The following is a 19,437-nucleotide window of genomic DNA, read 5'->3' as shown; positions in this document are numbered from 1 at the left end:
GGTGTAGAAATCTCTTCACAGTATATTGCAGCCGCTTCGTTCGTAGTGCAGAGTGCAGCTCTATCTGTGCATCTGTTCTGTTTTTGATACAGGGATGGAAATAAAACCTTTTATATAGCAGTTTGATCCACTTACTAAGACACCTGAGCTTGTTACCTATTCACTGTGGCTAATCAAGCTTGTAGTAAAACCTGGAATGGGTGAAACTGCTGTGCAATATGTCTTAATGTCTTAATCCCATCCCTGGTGTGTGTTTTTGCCCCCAGCCCAGAAGGACCCTGTATTCCCTGAAGTCCCCGGGTATCCGGCCCGTGCGCCACACCTCCACCTCAGGGACCCTGAAGGGGCACCCCGTCCCGCTGGAGAGAGAGCCCCCCCACAAAATCACCTTCCGCAGCATCGCTGAGACAGAGCCTGAGATACCGGCCACGGTGCCCGCCTCCCCCAACACCCCCCCCACCCCCCCGCAGTCCGCCTCCTCCTCCTCCGAGCTGAGCTCCGTGTTCCTGGACATCGACCTCAGCAGCTCCTGCGGTGAGCAGCGCACCGGCGCGCTATCCCCTCTGACCCCCCCCGTGACTCGCTCTCCGTCTATCAGTTTGGATGAGTTTGAGCAGAGAGCAGAGGGGTCTGCATTGTGGATGCAGCAATGTCTTTTTCTACCCTCTCTATCTCTCCTTTTCTCCCTTGCTCTTAATCTCTCTCTCTCTCTCTCTCTCTCTCTCTCTCTCCCCCCACCCCCCCATTAAACAGGCCATTGTGTCTTTATATTATAATCCCTGTAAAGTATAATTCACTTCACATCACAATACAGTATAATGTATGTCTTTCTTTCTTTCAGGTAACAGCAGCATGTTTGCTCAAGTTCTCCTGCCACATTCAAGTAAGTATTTATTTGAATTTAATGATATGTCATTTAACCTCATTTAAGATAGGGGTCCCCCTGTTGAATTAGAGCTGTTTGATTTCTCTAAGTAACTTTCACACGCTGTTTGTTGTAAGAGGATGTTGCGTTGCCATCACTGTGCTTTTGGATTTTGAGGTATGTTTCTCTATATAATCTGCTACTGCAAAAGAAATCATCATTGTTTTCATGTGACAAATAAAAATCTAATTTTTGTAAACCTGGAGATTGTGAACACAGTTCTGAGGCACACAACACAATCCAATACAACGTGACTCGCGCTTTCATTCTTGGAAGTGGCTGGCGAGTTTATCTTCACACGTAGTTTCAAGGCCTTCTGGCAACACGTCCTGATAACACCAAATCCCAAAACAACACCGCAGCATGACAATCCGTAAAAACACACAACGTTGGTAATAAAATCAGACACATGTTTTGACCTTTTTTTTTTTTCTTTAGTGGTTTATTATGTGACACGGCACCGCAGCTTACAGATTTGTGAGCCCTGACCCCTCTCTGTCTGGTCTGTTTCCTCAGAGTGGCACTCCAGTTCCTGTGGGAGTCTCAACCGGCTCAGCGAGGAGCTTCTGAGACCGCCGCCACCCCTCCCTCCGCGCAGGAGAGACACCCTCACAGAGTCCAAGGTACAAGCAGGGCATTGATATTAACAAGGGCTTAGCGAGGGCTGCACCCACTCTGCACAGTTGAGACCGAATACAGCGATCAGTATGGTTTAACATGATGTGTTTTGAATCAGTATGCTTTAACATGGTGTGTTTTGACATGCAAGTCACCGAGCTCACTCTTTGCTATTGTGTTTTTTAAATTTTTTTCAAGATGGGTCCCTGGTGGTCGGACAGCCCTCCAGCCATCCCCCCCAGACTGCCTCCTACTCTGTCCAGGACCCAGCCCCGAGTGTCTGTCTACAATGGGCCCAGCGAGGGCCCCCTGCCCAGCCCACCTCCCCCTCCTCCCAGGGACCCCCTGCTGGACACCACTCATCCCGTGCCCACGCGGCCGCCCGAGATCTTCATCAACTACCCCCTGAACCTCCAGCCGTCCCCTGTGGGGCGCTTCCACTGGGAGTTCAGCCACAGCACCCCCGGCTCCCCCAACACCTCGCCGGGCACGCCCTCCCCCCGCGTCCCCCGTCGCTGCTGCCCGCTCAGCGCCAGCCAGACCAACCTGTGCCAGCTCCCACCCCCTCCTCTGGCGCCCCCAGTGCCCCCCAGACAGAACTCCAGCCCCCAGCTCCCCAAGCTCCCGCCAAAGACCTACAAGAGGGAGCTCGCTCACTCACCCCTGCACAGACTGCTGCCGTTGGAGAGCGCAGAGACCAGCCAGTGAGGCTGCCCCCAGGCACACAGCCCCCTGCAGGGGGGAGAAGACACTGCAGTGTGAATTGCATTGGGGTGCACTGTGTTCGGCTGCTTTGGGGTGGTGGGTTGCAGTCTGTTCGTCCTCGCAGTTTGAAATCACACTGGAAAGAAGTGACAATGCCTTGTGGAGTGTTATTTTAAATATTTTTTCCTCAAAAAAAAAAAAAAAAGACTATTGTATCGATACAGATTCTTCTCTTTTTTTTGTCTTTTTTTTATTTTTTTTAAAGCTTTTCAAAAAAAGTTTAAAAATGCTACTGATTGTAAAAAGTTCTCTTTTCTTATTTTTTTTAAGGAAGACTGTGCTCCACTTCCTTGCTGTGCCTTTCTCCTTTCCTCCCTCTTTCTCTCCCCCCCCCTCTTGTTCTCACCCCCTTCTCTCTCTCTCCTCTCCTCTCCTCTCCCTCTCTCACACACCCTGGCACACCGCCTCTCAGGGGATCAGGAGCTTTGCCTTGACTCCAAGCCTGCAGTGCCAACAACACAGCAGTGCCAGTACAAGCTACCTATTACTCTGCAATGAATAGTAATGTGTGAGTAAGATGCTGTTGCCATGGATTCGTGTACCCCCAGAGACGATTGAAACTGTATGCCTCCCTGTGGCATTCAGCACCTTAGGGGGTGCAATACTAGATAGTGTGCATTGGACGATGGCCGAGGAAAGCGCCCTATAAAAACCATGGTTAATTATCAGTATACCTGCTGACTGGAATATGCAACAGAATATTTTTCAGCTCAACCTCACAATCAAAGCTCGACCTGAGGGATTGAAGGAGGAGATCTTAGCTGGGGTGAGCCTTGCACTCCACAGCAGCCAGCCTTGAAATTCACCAGAACAAGCAGCAGTACATTCAGTCAGTCAGTCACACGCACACTGCTGCTGGACACGTTTGCAACAGCGTGTTTTAAAGAGTGACTTGGTCTGGGTCTGACGTATCGAGAGATACCTGAATGAAGAATCCTCCTCCTTTAGATTCACGGCAGTCATCACATTCTTTTATTTTCACATTACAAAACTACCTGAAAAAATCTCCTTTAATATATTTTTGAACAATGCAAAAGAAATTATTGAAAAACATTTTGTGTTCTCATAGCAACATTTTTTTATAGATAGATAGATAGCTTGCCATGCAATCAACCTTTTGCTATGTTAGTATGTTGCACTGAGCCATTGCAGGAAGATTGCGTCTTTGCAGGACCAGAAATCTTCAGAGGTGAAATCAGACGAGGAGGAGGAGGAGAGACTCTGGGAAGAGATGCTTCTGCTGTCCGGACTCTGGGAAGAGATGCTCCTGCTGTCCGGACTCTGGGAAGAGATGCTCCTGCTGTCCTGACTCTGGGAAGAGATGCTCCTGCTGTCCGGACTCTGGGAAGAGATGCTCCTGCTGTCTGGACTCTGGGAAGTGCAGGATATTTCTGAGCAGCCCGGATCTGTGGAACTTGCCTGCTGATGTTGTGGAAGCTCTGTAACGGGATGTCTTAAACCCCTCCCAGTGTGTGCTGCTGCAGACAAAACACTACAGACTGAGTGTGTTTTATTTTTGTTACAGATACATTAATAATGTAGGCTTAACCTTCTGAAATTCTGAAACGAAGACTATCCAAAAAATGCACTAGTACTACTAATGTCATTGTTATAATTATTGTTATTATTACTGCAGTTCAGAAGCTGGGTTATCCTAATGTAAGCCATTTTTGGGGAATAGAATTTGATAAGCAACACATGCTTCTCATTGTGCCTGTTTATTTATATCTCAATCGAGGTGTACACAATGAATCTAAAATGGGTTGCCTAACCTAATTAACATTTAGAACAAAACTTTACACCACAAATGGTGATTTAGTGTGGGTGTGTGTGTGTATATAATATATACACACACACATACAAATATATATATATATATATATATATATATATATATATATATATATATATATATATATATATACTGTATGTGTGTGTGTGCGCAATGCTCCCTTCAGAGTCCCCAGCAAAGACCGGCCTACTTCACACAGCCAGGACGTGACCCTCCCTGCGCTGTGTGGCCCTCCCTGCGCTGTGTGACCCTCCCTGCGCTGTGTGACCCTCCCTGCGCTGTGTGGCCCTCCCTGCGCTGTGTGACTCGCTCTGTGCACCGTGCACCACGCAGCTGCTCTTCTAACAGGTGAGCCACTCGGAGACCCCCCCCCCATCAGTTTTAATTCAAAACAACAACAAAAAATAGGTAGGGTTTGAAATCGAGGACACGTCCTCAGTCTTCTACGTTTTCTTAAAGTAAGCCTTGTCTTATCTCTCTCCCTGTCTCGCTCTACCTGGCTCTCTCTTTCTGCCTCCTCTCCCTGTCTGTCTCTCTCTCCCTTGCTGTACCTGTCTCTCTCTTTCTGCCTCCTCTCCCTCGTTGATTTTGTACAGTGGTGGAAATCACTTTTTTATTTAATGGTCTGTGGCCTTTTAACTGTGCTTTGTAATCATGTTCTCATTGAGATTAATGAAATAAACCACCCCAGTCTTAACTTTGACATGTTTGCACTCCGTGCCTCAGTTATAAGAGCTTGAATTCCCTGTGCAATGACTGTTACGCAGAAGATTTGAGGGGGGGTATTGTATTCATGGTTTTGTTTTTATGATTGTTATAAATGTGTCACTGGTTTTATTTGAATAAAGGTGAATCTGTTTGGAATTGAAATTCAAGATGGGAGAAGTTTTTAATTAGCCACACAGGGTGTCTTTTTTTTTTTTTACAGTGGCTACCAGGAATCCACGTGGATTCCACTAATCCCATGTTTTTAGGGATGACCACCGATAAGGTGGTTGATGCAGTCCAGGGGTGTTTCACCATTCTGTGTGGCTCATCCAGCTGTTGCTTATCCCAGCAAGGCACAGCTTTATAAAATCAACCCCTAGGGGTTCCTGGGAGTCAGGAGCCAGGGACGAGCTGAAGCCTCTGTGCCGTCCCGGCAGACTGTGAGGACCATCGGGCTGCTGCTGCTGCTGCCTGGGTGTTCACTGCAAGACAGAACCAGGGAGACGACGCTTTGACTTCCGCTGGTACACAGAACCTGGCACTTCCGTGCACGGCAGTCCTCGGGCCAGTGCAAGCACCCAAGGAGACGCGATACAATAATGATCACCAAAACTAAAAGGAAAAATAAACCCGCTCTGAAGTCATCACAAATTCCACGGTGGAGACAAATCAATACAATTAAATAAAAATGAAAATGCACGAAGCTGTAATTCAGTGCTTTATCATATTTAATATAAAATACATCAAACTATAATAAAGATCTGGGTTTCAAGCCAGGAGGCTGCTGGGAGCAGTCAGCCCCTCCTGGTGCTCGGGCTGGGTGACAGCACGTTTGAGAAGGGAAGCTGGGCGCACAGTTTATTACAGGTGCGAGGAGGTCATGAAGCTGACCCCATTTTGGCTCCGACACAGAGTCGCCGTCAGGTTTTAAACCCATAGAACCGGCTGAGCCACCATGGAGCAGACCGGGCTGCAGTTTCATTGGACTCCCTGCTGTAGTACCCATGCCTGGCTTGGCGGGCTGTTTCTAACAGTTATACCGCGCTGCAGGGGGCAGTGTTGTCTTCGCATTCCTCCAGAGAGCCCAACCCTGTTTAAAAACATATTTCAAACTGTAAGACGGGTTTGCATCGGCAGAGTGGTGCTTCCTGCTGTAGAATTGGAGTCAGAAATACTGTGTTGGAGCCCTGGAGCATTAAGAATGATCGGAGTACTACTCCATAACATAAAACAAACAAACAAAAACATAATGGCTATTTTGTTTAAGCTCTCGCCGATCTCGTACAAACATAAATGCAGACAGCAAACTTATAGCGCTGGATAATAAGTCACGTTGCACGCTCCCAGTCGGACTGCATTTGACTGCTATGGGGAGGGGGCGTGTCTGTCTGCGAGTAGTAGGCAGAGCTGATTGGCTGGCACGTTCGAATGTGAGTTTTTTAAATCTCTCCGGTGACGCATCAACTCGGCAGCAGCGGCAGTGTATTTGGTAAGTTCAGTAAATGTAAAATATTCTCTACAGAAACACAAGCTGTTTGTATATAAATTACAGTGTGGTTATGCTGTCCAGTTATACGAGGCTTTTTTATATTATTGGATTGTTTCAAACACGGCTTGTTAGTACATTTGTTGCAACACGTCGTTGATTTTTATTAATAATTTACATATTGTTTATTCTGATATTGATTTGTGATCCCAGCTTTACTATGGGGTGTAGTTTTATTAAATTGCAGCGAAAAGGTTTATGGATCACCAAAATTAAAAGCATGTTCCTTTTTTTGTGTGACATCTTTAGATAAAGATATCCGCAACAATATCTACTGTAAATCCAAGAAAATAAATGCGCAAATGTTATTGACTTCACGGCAGCTCCTGCAGACGTGCATACTGTCTCTATCAAAACACTGAACATTACTATAGAATGCGCAACACAGAACTATGCGAGCCGACTGAAATCGATCGCAGCGCATAACACGCTGCCCGACGCGACTGAAAAATCGCGTCGCTATTAGAAGAAAGAAGAAGATGATTATGTGTGGATTCAGAGAAGGGCTGGGCAGGGCCATGGTCACATGACAGCCTTCATGACGTAAGACTTTAGCTCGCTACCAATGCATTCAGCTACTTGTAGAGGTAAACGAGGGGACTCGGGTAGGATCGGGCGAAGTGTCTCACGAGTAACCCCCAGCACTCTGTAGCGCACAGCTGTGTACAGCAATACAAAAAAAAAACAACTGTGCTCGACTCGTTTTCATTCTCTCTCTCCAGCCCAGTCCTTCCCGTCAGGATGAGAACGAGCGAATTCGACTCCTCAGACGAGGAGGAAGAGGAGCAGAGTCAGCTACAGATCTCCTGGTAAAACCTCACACCCCTCTCCTGTCTAACCCCTCTCCCGTCTAACCCCGCTCTGTTCCGGTTACCTTCACACCCCTCTCCCGTCTAACCCCCTTGTGTTTTGTGTTTTGCAGGTTATCCCTGTCGGTCGTGGGCAGCTCCCAGGTCCTGGGCATATGTGCCCTGCCAGGTAGGACGAGTGAGCACTGATTACAGCTCCTGTCTTGTTTAGGGATTGTTTTAGAGAAGGGAGAAATCTAAAGTGAACTGATCAAGTGTCGGTCTGACAGCATTAGGGGTGTGTGTGTGTCAGCTCAGAGTGCGGGCAGCAGGCAGGCATGTTTAATAATGTGGGTGTGAATCTGTCAGTTTCATTTAAATCCCTGGGATGGGATGCCAACTGACCCGGTCTCCTGTTTTTTTTTTTTTTAACAGGGTGTAAATTTAAAGACGTGAGACGGAATCTACAGAAAGATATAGGTAAGATTGTTTCAGATTGTATGACAGGCGGATTATCTCTGCCATTCGCTTTCATTGAGAATCCATCGTTTTGCAGTCCTGAGCGCTCCACAGATCTGATCCACCCCCCGTCCCGTGCCTTTACTGGGGCGCCCTGCTGACGTGCCAGTTTGTTTGATTCGTAGGAGAGCTGAAGGCACAGGGGGTGCAGGAGGTGTTTGTGTTCTGCACGCGCGGGGAGCTCATTAAGTACCGCGTCCCACAGCTCCTGGACTCCTACAGGCATCTGGGGCTGGGCGTGCACCACCTCCCCTTCCCCGACGGGAGCGCTCCGGAGCTGGGACAGTGCTGCCAGATCCTGGGGGAGCTGCAGGAGAGCCTGGAGAGCAACCGCAGGACCGTCATCCAGTGAGTACCGACACAGGATCAACACTGACACAGGATCAACACTGATACTGACACTGACCCACAGACTCGACCTTGACCCTGACCCTCACCTGTTTGAGGATTCTGAGGTATTGTCAAGATTTTATTTATACCCCCAGCCCCCCCGGTTTGGCGCATGCCTTCACCATTCTCATCTCTGTGAGTTTCTCAGATCCTAAGCTGTAGATTCACTGCCTCTGTGTCTGAAGTCCCTGTGCTAATAGTGTACCGAGGATTCACAATCTGTAGAGTAAGTGCAGAAGATCATTTTCAATCATCTTGAGCTTCTTTCTAACGCTTCCCTCTTTCTTTCAGCTGTTATGGAGGTCTTGGCCGCTCTGGCTTAAGTAAGTGTTTATTTCTGAAGCCGGAGATACACGTGTCAATGCACCAATGACTGTACATAGCAGAGCCAAATTGAAGGGTGCGATTTTGTAAAGTGTGCACAGTGACAACCCTTCAGTGTGTATTATAGTAAATACAAAACAAATCAATAAATAATATTAATAGTGAATTCACTGTCCAGATGATTTCACATTGAAACAGGGCTAGCAGTGGTGATGGGAGTGGCTTGCTCGTTGGGTTCTGTCTGTAGCCAGTGGTGTAGTCTGAAATCTGAAGGAACCGCAACGCCACTAAAATACAGATTCTCTTAACAAGAATTAAACAAATTCACATTTTATTTGCATGCCGAACATCTAGTAACACATGTAGTAGGCAATGCATTCATCTAATTTCTACAAGTGTTTCTACAAAGTGTCTTTCTCAGTTTATACAAAATGCTTTACTTTACGTGCGTGGGGGGCTGCGTGTGTGCGGGGGGTGTGTGCGTGCGTGCAGGGCTGTGTGCGTGCGGGGGTGTGTATGTGTGTGCGTGCGTGCGTGCGTCAGTGGCACGATGGTGGTCTCTGAGCTGCCTGTAGAATCCAGTACCGGGACTGTGTTTGTTGGGTACTGAAGCGGAGTGTTTTGTGTTTGGTTCAGTCGCTGCCTGCCTCCTGCTGAGGCTGTCCCACTCCCTCACCCCGGAGAAGGCCATCGAGCTCCTCCGAGAGCAGAGGGGACCCGGAGCCATTCAGACAGTCAAGGTGAGTCTCCATACAGCGAGTGTGTGTGTGAGAGTGAATCCAGCGAGTCTCTGTGTGTGTGAATGGGAGTGTCAGTGAGTTAGTGTGTGTGTGTGTCTATGAGTTAGTTAGTGTGTGTGTGTGTGTGTGTCTACATGAGTTAATTGGTGTGAGTGTACGAGTTAGTGTGTGGCAGGCGTTCTCAAAGTCAAGGTTGGGTATTAAGGCCCCTTCTATATATAACAGCCACAGTGCACTGTATTAACGTCTGTTAAAAAGTCTCAAATAAATTAGTCAGGACGTTCATTTAGAGCTCCTACAATACAGTGCATACACCTCTTATTTTCACAAACGCTGCACACTTTGCAGAGTGACACTGCAGACGTGTCTATTGACTTGTCTGAAGTGTTGTGCCCGCAAAGAGACATTTTTAGATCTATTTTATTGTGAAGAAATTGCAATAGAAATTAAATAATGACCTTTTTTTTTAGCAATACAACTTCTTGCACGAGTTCCGGGAGAAGTTCACAGAACACCAGGCAGCAGAAGAGGATTCAACAACAAGATCTGTTTCAAGATAAAGATTTAAAACATCAAAAAAAGAACTTTGGTGGGCCCCTGAGCCACACATTGGTCTCTGTGTGAGTGAGAGCGAGTCCAGGGAATACGATTCCCTCGAATGTGGGAGCTAATTTGTCTTTGCCCTGGACTAACAGTGTCTCTTGATTTCTGGATTTCTTTGTTATTCTTGTCACTTGGTGACAGTGTTGGTGTGGCTGCATGATGGGGTGCGCTTGGATGAATGCTTCTAATAATTCGGAGCACCTTCTTTGTTTTACACTTTTATTACTTTTCCAGGGAATGGTGCGGCTCTATCTCTCAGATCTATTGATAATATAGAATTACAGTCTTTTCAGATTACTGTTTTTGTTGGAAGAATATTAATGCTACTGGTTGTATATATATATATATATATATATATATATTTTTAAATATAATTCTCTGGTTGAAATACCGTATTGCCGTTGGTGTATTTTTTTTTTTTTTTAAATGTAATATTGGTTTCTCAGAGTAGACTCTCTGCACAGGGGCAGGGGCACACTATCTTACAGGGTCACACTATCTGCACAGGGTCACACTATCTGCACAGGGGCAGGGGCACACTATCTTGCTGCTAGTATAGATTAATATAAAATGCACAGGGGCAGGGTCACACTATCTTGTGAGCTACTGAGAATGGTTGAATTATGAAAAACAGTTAAGACACAGCCAGGTTAAACATGGTGGTGTTTTTTTACAGCTATGCAGAGACCACACTAAATGCAAAGGTAAACCAGGAAACTGTATTTATTTATCCAGCGTAGTGTGCTTGGTAATTAATCCCAAAGGAAACCAGTATGCAAAGTACATAACCAAATAAAAAGCACATGGAAGCAATTCTAGTAATGTTATAGTATATCAAACCACATATCACCCAAAAGCATGACAGACCTGGAGGGTGGGGATGTATAAATATCACTCTGAACACACACAAGCCTGTTCTTCTTTTAAACCCTGCTGCGCACATCCATGCTCTTTCTGCTATCCAGCTTTGACATTGGAAACACGTCTGTTTTAACCGGATGAGTTTTGTGACACAGCAGGTTATGCTCCCAGCTGGTAGAAGTGGCAGCCCAGTGCCTGTGCAGTCTGATCTGTATTCTGCACCTAGTTTAGTTTCAGCATATTGCTCGTTCGATGTCAGTTAAACCAGGAAATCAGAACTGTGGGCCGGTTCATTTAAAACTTACAATATTATTACTACATATTTAAAAGGGAACGTCGCCACAAATAAGTAAAACAAATATTATTTGTGACAATTGCTGAGTGCAGATAAAATATTTTTACTTTTCAATCCCAAAGTCCACACTCCCACTTCTTATCAACCTGCTGGACTAACAGCTTTACCACATAATACTATAATAAAATATACATAAGCCAGTTTAATTCTAAAGAACATTTGCGACTGGTTTCACAGACCCCGATTAGCACGAATCTCGGATTACCTTGCCTGAAGTAACATTGGGTTGTCCAGTATTAGTGCTAATCAGGGTCTATGGTCTTTTCATCCTTCAGACTAGCTGGAGTGTATTTATTTATTTAAATTTAATAGTCACTAATTGTTTTTCTTATTTTCTCCACAATTTGGAATGGCCAATTATTTTTAGGCTCAGCTCACCGCTACCACCCCTGCTCTGACTCGGGAGGGCGAAGATGAACACACGCTGTCCTCCGAAGCGTGTGCCATCAGCCGACCGCTTTTTTTCACACTGCGGACTCACCATGCAGCCACCCAAGAGCTACAGCGTCGGAGGACAACGCAGCTTACAGGCAAGCCCGCAACAGCGTGGCTCTTTAAAATGTTACCCAAATAGTCAATCCACTTTCAGACCTTACCACGCCTAATCTATTGATGCAAATCAAATTAAAGTGTTTTTTTGTTTTTTTTTGTAAGTAGTCTGAGCCACACACACTACTGATAGTCACTTTAGTGGAGTTCAAAAGATGCACAAAATAAATCGTTGTGTAAAAAGATTGCTCCTTACAATTTATTACAGAAATGTGGTCTTGATCTACTGCTAACATGCCAAGCAACAATAGCAGACACGCACAAAAAAAATCATAAACTTCTGTAAACATCAAGTACAATTAGGATCAGTGATTTTTCATAAAAGTTAAATACGAGAAGGGAAAAATAAAGGCAATATAGAATATTGAGTTTCATTTTCCATCAAAACAATAAAGAAAAACTAAATAATGATCCTGAACATCTTTAATAGTCTCTGAAATGATGGGCAGCAGAAAGGAAGGATGAAGCTCAGACAAAACGGAAGGACGAAGCTCAGGCAAAAAGTTCTCTCTTTCAGAAGCAGCAGAACTCATTTCCTCAGTGATGAAGAGGGATACCCCTGGGGTTGTTGGTTCCATTATTATTATTGTTTTAACTCCGTAGGCAAAATCTTCCACAAATAAAAAGCATGGCTCTTCCCTGCAGATCGCCAGTCGAATGGTGTAGTTTTGCATGCAGTTTTGTTTTTTGTATTTCTTTATTTATTTATTTCCTCTTTCCCACTCCTCACCCCTCACCCATGACTACAGCCAACCTGGTTTTAGGAGCTCACCAGAACGTAGATCATTCTGCAATTTAAAAGAAGAGATGACAAGCGTTAACGAAACAGAACTGATGAAAGGGGATGGACCATGACTGGAAAACAAGATTGCAGACAACTGTGGACGTCAGTTATTTTATTTATTTCTTTCTTTCTGGGGCTGCTGGAAGAAAAGTGCATGCCTTCAACTTTGTGGTTGAGAAGATTTTGAAGTTCAAAGCTGGTCAGAGTTGCAGGAGTTAAAAGGAAGACTGCTACAGTGATCCGTCTGCCCCTTAAATAGTTTATCCCCACCCCCCGCTGTCTTTATGCCTTTTCATTGGGAGAAGAGCATTTAAAATATGCTATTGTCACATTCAAACTGAATTACATCACTCCTGACCTGGATGAAGTTATCTGGAATCTAAAAAGGTGCAGCTTCCTCGGATCTCACTAGGTGGCAACATAACCTACCAATGCTCCCTCTAGTGGAGTGAAGGCGAGTTTCTCGCTGTCGTTACCTTGAGGTTCACAATAATAAAAACGAAGACACACTTACCCGTAGAGATAGTAGAAAAAGGAGAGCAGGTAAAAAGCAAGCTTGCACCAGCCCTCTTTTTGACAGAATGCTAGAATGTCAGCGTTCATGATTGTGGTGGGATCGTAGAGGCCAGGGCCGCTCATCACCGGCCTGCTCATGTACCTGGGGGAGGGGAGGGAGCACAGGCAGGGGTGAGCCTCCTACACACACTTACACACCAACAGCACCCCGGATTCAAACCACATCCGGGATCTCAAATCAAACCTGGAGTGCAAATAAAATGGAAAGAAGACTGAAGGGGACCTCGTCCTATCAAAAAGGTCCCGGTTTCATTAGCAGCAGAGTGAAACGCACAGCAGAGCGCTCAATAGACTGCGGGACAGGGCTGGCCACCCCTGTCCTAAAGGGTCAACACTGGGAAAGCGTGGAAGCTGTGAAGTACAAACGGCAGATACAAGGCGTACCTCCACACATGGTAGGCGAGCAGCGGCATGTTGAGACCCAGCGATAGCCACTCCGTCGCGCACAGGAACATGATGCAGAAGAACACATGGATCAGGTACTCTGGGAGCACCAGCTGAAACGAGCAGAGAACACATGAGCAACACTCCCGTCGTTACACATCAACGCTGGAGGGGAGCTACTGCTCCCACAACACACTGCGGAATCAGACAGGAGAGGATTATACAAGCAAGCACACAACACCGGTGGGAGGGATTACTACATCTGAACAAACAAAAATCACTGTCAGATCCAGAGATTTGCAGATGCCTCTTGCTATCCGTGTGTGGGTAGGCCAAGCAGATCAGTCTTACCGAAGTTAAAAAAAGAACATGTTTGTTTGAGGTGTTTCACCGAGATGCTCATCGCACTGCTGAACACAGTCATACAACACAAGACCCAGGGAAGGGAAATACAATGAAGTGGAGGAGTTTGTAAAATTGGAATAACACTCATTGTGCCTAAGAAAATGAAAGCCTGTATTTGATATTCCACTAATCTGCATCGGCCCAGGATTGAATAAATAAATGAATTCCAGCACAAGAGCATACACTGAAAAGAAAGCAGACAGAAGAAGTTGAGGATTGCTGGTATAGTTTGCTACTTTTCCAGCATTCCTGACCTATTTAATTGGATCTAACTATCCTCCAAAAAAAAAAACCCTGCAGAATAAAAGACAGAAGAGATCAGTTTCCAAAGACACTGTGTGCATGTACAGCAGAATGATCAGGGCACAGTGGCCTCTATTGAATTCTACAGCACTGCGCCTAACCATCTGTGCACTGCTGGAGAAGGACACCTGCCATCCTCTTGAGAATAAAAGTTAACTAAAGGAAGTAATAAAAAATTAAAAAGGATTTGGGAAATGTGTGTTCCCAAATCTGTAGGGATATCTTTGAATGCAAAATACATAGTGGATGCATGCGAGGTAAATACAGTAAAAACAATTCTCAGCAGAACAGATGGATTTCCACCTTTTGTCTCGGAGAAGAAGCCATCATTGAGATTAAGGGCATTTATGTACTATACAAAATGTGCCAAGGACTACACAGCTCAGCTCAACTGCCATCAGTTTGAAATGCATACAAAAATAAATGCAAAAATCACCCACCCCTGACCCCTGCATGGGTTCACGGGTACACTTCTAAACTATGCTACTCAATTTGCTATGGGTCATGTTTTTGTTTTATTAAATTGGAGGAGACTTAAATGAAACTTCTAACCCTGTCTTAATGTTTCACAAACTGCTAACTTTTATTAATAATCATAATTAAAAAAAGACTGGAATCGAGCAACAACCTTTTGAGCCGGTGTGCTCCAGCAGCCCTGCACAGGGTCCTGTCTCTTTAAGGACTCTGATCAGCAGCCTTCCTTTAAAACAAGCCCCTGGGTGATCTGGATTAAAACTGAGCTGCAAACTCCACGTTCACAGCCACGTGTGCCTCCAATACGAGGCAGTGCAGCCTACACAGAAGTCATCAGGGAAATGAGGCTGACTTGGTTTCATCAAAAAGTTCTTTTTTAGGTGCTGAATGAAAGCTGTACCGCCCTGGTTTGATGTGACAGAGCTGTGCACAGCAGGTAAGATTTATTGAATTGGTTTATTATCTTGGTGGTTTAGCAACAACATCCTAACCCTAATATAACACAGCCAGGACTCAGTTAAGAACACTAACACTGAATGAACCACAATGTTGATAAGGAGTTATAACACACAAAAGACCCTGGTAATGATGTAATGCAGCTATCAGGTGGCTTGTACCAGATGTACATTATGTGAAGTATGAGGACAGGCTCAGGGGGGCTGCATTTGTCCCAGTTTCTTGGTTTACTAGACTCCTTATTCAAGAGATATGTTACTAACTTACTTTTGTCTTCCATCTCTACAATGCACTGGAATAGCTAGCTATAAAATCGCTAAAACTACTTGAATGTTGGATGAACTAATCTTGGGCTACACTGTGATGGTGCATGTGTGATTAAAATGTAATCCTGCATTGACAATCCTGGACTGCTCCTGGTCCTCTCTGGACCAGCCCATTCACCTGCTCTCACCTAACCTTTGCTGCTGAACAGCAACATGCTACTGCTTACAGATTTGCTTATGCGTGTTTTGTGCAATGGACTGTAAGCAAACAAAGGGGATTTGCATCAAATCATGCAGGTTTAGAGCATTTGCAAGTCTTTTCAGTCAACATCCTGCTCTTATCAGGCCTCAGCGTGAAGGACACAAGTTGTATTTTGGCACAAGCTGTAGTTGATGGCATTATTTTAAAAATCAGGGACTGCGAGGTGATTAAAATCCTATTTTTACACTGAGATTTCCCTCCCACCTTATCCTTATAAAAATAAATAAGTGTTTCCTGGAAAGAATCACAAGTTTGGAAAATTCAACCAGAATCTAAAAGATCTCCAGTTTAAAAGGATGGATAAGCAGTTCTGCGATACTATGTGAATATTTACGAATATTTCTGTGCCTGCATGGGCACTGACTTTCAAGCAGGACTGAGACGTCCTGCTAAAATTGAGACACCCAGTAAAGTTTGAGTCAAGATTGGAAAATTGTTAACTGAAAAAACATTTGCAAAACACTCCGACGTGCAGATGGCAACCCGAGGGGGAAAATAAACAAATGAAACTGAAAGGGCGTTTGAACCAAAAGTCTGTACAAACCTTCAAGGCAATTTTGACTCTCTTAATCTTTTTGACTTTTTCAACTGTCTTTGTGCCAAAAAACAAAAACAAAAATGCACAAATCAGATTGAAAGAACGTTAGTGTCTGACAGGCGACAAGATCACAAGCAGATTAAACACAGTCAGAATAACGAGCTTGACAGCAGCACGTCTATCAGTACAGAAGGACTAGGACAGCCGTTCAGCAAAAGATACAGACTACAGAAAAGAGCACAGCAGATAGACTTCAGCATGCTGAGAGAAAGGAAAGATCACGAGGAATTCACTCCCGGTGCTGGAAGTCAGTACTCACAGGATTCAACGTGTTGCACTGGTCTATAGGGTTCTTGTAGTCCGTCTTCAGCTCATCAAACGCTATAATCTGAAACGAAACAGAACAATTCAAATTAAGACTTAAGAAACCTCATGCATGTATTCTAGACAAAAACGAAGACGAAGCTCAGGCAACGTGCAAAACTAAATCTAGTACATCTCCTGCTTTCCAGACATCGCTCGAACGTTTTGTTTTTTTCTCAAGTGAAAACTAAGAGATACTGATCGGTAGGTACTTATAGAAAACGGCCTCCCACAAATCTAACCACAAATGACACGGGGCTGTGTTAACTGAACACAGGTGCTTTTACAAAGGGATAAAGAGGTAGAAGCTGGAGTCATGTTTTGTAAGGGAGATGCAGAATAATTAGCAGCCCCACAAACAAAACCTGTGCATGCAGACAGAGGGTCTTCATGAGTGTGGGGTAAACACACAGCACCTGAAATTGCAAATATTTACAGCCAATCAAAGAGTTTATCAGATTACAGCCAAATGCAATCCTAAATAGGACAGGAGTCTAGGGGTGCATGAGAACAGACTGGAGAAAACAGATGCACAACTAAACCGTGACTGAGTTCACACCATGTAGGGGCCAGACATGATCAACGCAATGCTCTGAATTAGGACCCTAAACATGCACGCAGACTACAGCTACAACCGGTTCAGCATTTGAAACACGGCATTTGCTGTATTTCGTAAAGAGAATTTTCCCCATTTGTTTCTAAATCTCTTAGTTAGACTAACATTACCCAGATAAAAAGTCCAGTGTGTTGAAAATATGTATGGCCATTTTTCATAGGACTATGAGACCTCTCAGTGCACCCTGGGAGTAACAACATCAAAGTAACTTTATGTAAATGAATGTCTTCAAAAAAAATAAACACTTCCATTCTAAACTGTCATGAATCTCAATGACCCAGCAAGTAAAGTTAAAGACACGGTTCACTTAGCTGCTAAGCACAGTAACATAGCCCAGCCAGATAACACGTAGACACGTCCTTACTGAGAGAGCGTAAAACTAGCATTGTATTATTTTACTACAAGAACCAGTCAATTAGATTGCAAGTTAAATAAATACACGCTTTGAATAAACTGTGCGATCAAGAAATACTAGTACTAGCATTATCAATAATAATAATAATAATAATAATAATAATAATAATAATAATGTAAATTCATGACTGCTTATATTAAGTCCAACGTATAAGTCAATAAACTATAAAAATAACACACATTTCAAAGTTAAAGTAGTTATTTGCAATTCAGATAAATAAACCGTGTCTTGTACTTTGTATATGTATGTGTCATTCATTCCGGGTGGAGACTCTTTAGCTGGCCGGGACACGGCATCTCCTCTACGGCAGCCTTTCGTTACGGCCGAAGCAACGAAATCCGTAACAAAAACGTGCCCCGGCCGTTATCCTTCCGAAACAAGGTGCGTCTAAATACTTACGTGCCAGATGGCGAAGAATATGAGTGCCGCCGTGAGCAGCAATGCCAGCATATAACAAAAGGCCGCAAACGTGAACGCCATCTTTCACTGCGCAACCATCAGCGCTGAGAAATCCGAGAGAGAGGAGAGAGCGGCGCCAAACAACGCGAGACCGCGGCGAGACATGCGCACTGTGAGGTGTACATGAAGAGAGCGAGGACGAGCAACTGACTGGGAGTGCAGCCAAAGCGTCTCACACGCACTATTCGAAACAGTGTATATATATAACACTGTATTTTATATTCACATTTGTGTGTGCATATATATATATAACGTTTCTTTTTTTCAATACATGCATGCATACATACATAAACTGAAAACCATTCACATTTTTGTTGTTTTTTAATTTGTATTTTATTGATTTACGTTTTTGCATTCAGTCACATTATATTGTTGGTACAGTACGTTGCAAATTACAAAATATTTCACATCGTCAGGTCCCAAAGTTTGATAGCAAACATCTACACAGACGAAAGATTCGCTGGACAAAGAGACTTTTAAAAGCACAAAGCAAGTGTGGAATTAGCAATAATAAAGGACATGTGTAGAAGATGACTGACTGAAATGTGTAAGCGTGTGTATTAATGACAGTATCACCAGACACCAGTAAACCTGTCTGTAACTCAACACTTCAATTTAATAGTGCTTCGGTCAAACTGAACCCAGCTGGATCACTTTAAGGGTCTGTTTACCCAGTTAAAAAATACAAACATGCAGCAATAACATAGAGTAACATGATATCAAAATGAACATAATACCAAGCCTATCATACTGCAAACACATTTTTTAAAGTCCAGTGTGCTGGACACAATGTGAAACACAGGGTCAAAGTATGGAAACTATGCCATGAAGATGAAAAGTCTTATTTATCATGTTTACAACCATTCCCTTAGGTTTGAGGATTTTTGCAAACAATACTCTTAAGGGTTTTAAACTTACTGCATGCCTTATTGCTAAGCTATGAAGTACATGTGCATTCAAGAACAAAGGGAGGGGCTTGGTTCAACTGTACTGTCCTGAATGTGGAGGGCATGCATTCAAGTGTCAGAGCAGGCTCCTAAACCCCACTGCAATAACAATACTAATAAGAACTCACTGCCCTCAAAATGGCACTATTCTTATGAGCAAGTAATTCAAGGGAAAGAATGTCTTCTTCCAGAACTCCTGCTCTACAGACTATTAGTTTGGAAGAGCAGAAGAGAGCTTCTGTGTAGTGTGATCTTGACAACTGCCCTGGTGCTGGGGCTAAACATTCTCATATCGCCCCCAAGCACAGACCTGTTACTCTCCTCTTCTCTCCTCTCCATCCTGGGCATTCCTTTGGGGACTGGACTACGTGGAACTAGAGGAAGAATTCATTTGTTCAAAGGTTGGTTTATTTTGTATTGTACATGTTTTTTTTTATTACTTGAGCATTGTTGAATTCATTAATGTCCCGTTCCCCTGTATTATTGTTCTTGTTGAAGGGTTTGACCTAAAGGAAAAGCCCATACAAACAGCTGTGAGAAAAGACCCTGTTTGCTACGGATCTTTTCTCACGAGAATTCCCTGGGGCAGATTTGAGGGAGTACACCTACCTTTAATAGATTCTTTAAAGCAGACGTTTACCATTTAAACAATCGCGCGCGTTTTCAACAAAACAGCAGACTTGATTTAGCATCTACAGCCATCTTT

At 44.2% G+C, this 19,437-nt stretch overlaps 3 protein-coding genes across 7 annotated transcripts in view; 2 read left to right on the top strand and 1 right to left on the bottom strand.

Annotated features, from left to right (window-relative positions):
- Window positions 1–2,469, top strand: part of LOC117421958 (son of sevenless homolog 2-like) — a 31,899-nt gene extending 29,430 nt beyond the window's left edge. For all 3 annotated transcript variants that reach the window (XM_058990547.1, XM_058990546.1, XM_058990545.1), the window contains exons 21-24: window positions 267–534; window positions 842–883; window positions 1,442–1,548; window positions 1,742–2,469. In XM_058990547.1, the coding sequence (XP_058846530.1) occupies window positions 267–534; window positions 842–883; window positions 1,442–1,548; window positions 1,742–2,251 (927 nt within the window). In that variant the 3' untranslated portion in view covers window positions 2,252–2,469. The remainder of the gene's footprint in view (window positions 1–266; window positions 535–841; window positions 884–1,441; window positions 1,549–1,741) is intronic.
- Window positions 2,470–4,207: 1,738 nt separating this feature from the next.
- Window positions 4,208–10,098, top strand: LOC117421997 (cyclin-dependent kinase inhibitor 3-like). 2 transcript variants are annotated; one of them, XM_058990609.1, is made up of 8 exons: window positions 4,208–4,448; window positions 7,077–7,163; window positions 7,277–7,332; window positions 7,578–7,622; window positions 7,787–8,009; window positions 8,343–8,374; window positions 9,012–9,115; window positions 9,586–10,098. In XM_058990609.1, exons 1-8 carry the CDS (start codon window positions 4,237–4,239, stop codon window positions 9,673–9,675), a joined length of 849 nt encoding a protein of 282 aa, XP_058846592.1. In that variant the 5' UTR covers window positions 4,208–4,236; the 3' UTR covers window positions 9,676–10,098. The 2 variants fall into 2 exon arrangements, with proteins under 2 accessions (XP_058846592.1, XP_058846593.1); XM_058990610.1 differs by having other exon boundaries at window positions 4,313–6,297; window positions 9,586–10,096.
- Window positions 10,099–11,655: 1,557 nt separating this feature from the next.
- LOC117422002 (protein cornichon homolog 1) lies at window positions 11,656–17,912 on the bottom strand. 2 transcript variants are annotated; one of them, XM_034036585.3, is made up of 5 exons: window positions 17,725–17,912; window positions 16,251–16,319; window positions 13,228–13,340; window positions 12,782–12,925; window positions 11,656–12,271 (listed from the first exon to the last, which is right to left on the bottom strand). In XM_034036585.3, exons 1-5 carry the CDS (start codon window positions 17,803–17,805, stop codon window positions 12,244–12,246), a joined length of 435 nt encoding a protein of 144 aa, XP_033892476.1. In that variant the 5' UTR covers window positions 17,806–17,912; the 3' UTR covers window positions 11,656–12,243. The 2 variants fall into 2 exon arrangements, with proteins under 2 accessions (XP_033892476.1, XP_058846597.1); XM_058990614.1 differs by lacking the exon at window positions 17,725–17,912 and adding an exon at window positions 17,560–17,694.
- Window positions 17,913–19,437: the final 1,525 nt, after the last annotated feature.

The sequence above is a fragment of the Acipenser ruthenus genome, chromosome 18, assembly GCF_902713425.1.
Source record: "Acipenser ruthenus chromosome 18, fAciRut3.2 maternal haplotype, whole genome shotgun sequence".
Classification (NCBI taxonomy): Eukaryota; Metazoa; Chordata; class Actinopteri; order Acipenseriformes; family Acipenseridae; genus Acipenser; species Acipenser ruthenus.
The sequence above is the reverse complement of the archived record's forward strand: the minus strand, read 5'-3'. Positions and strand labels throughout refer to the sequence as shown.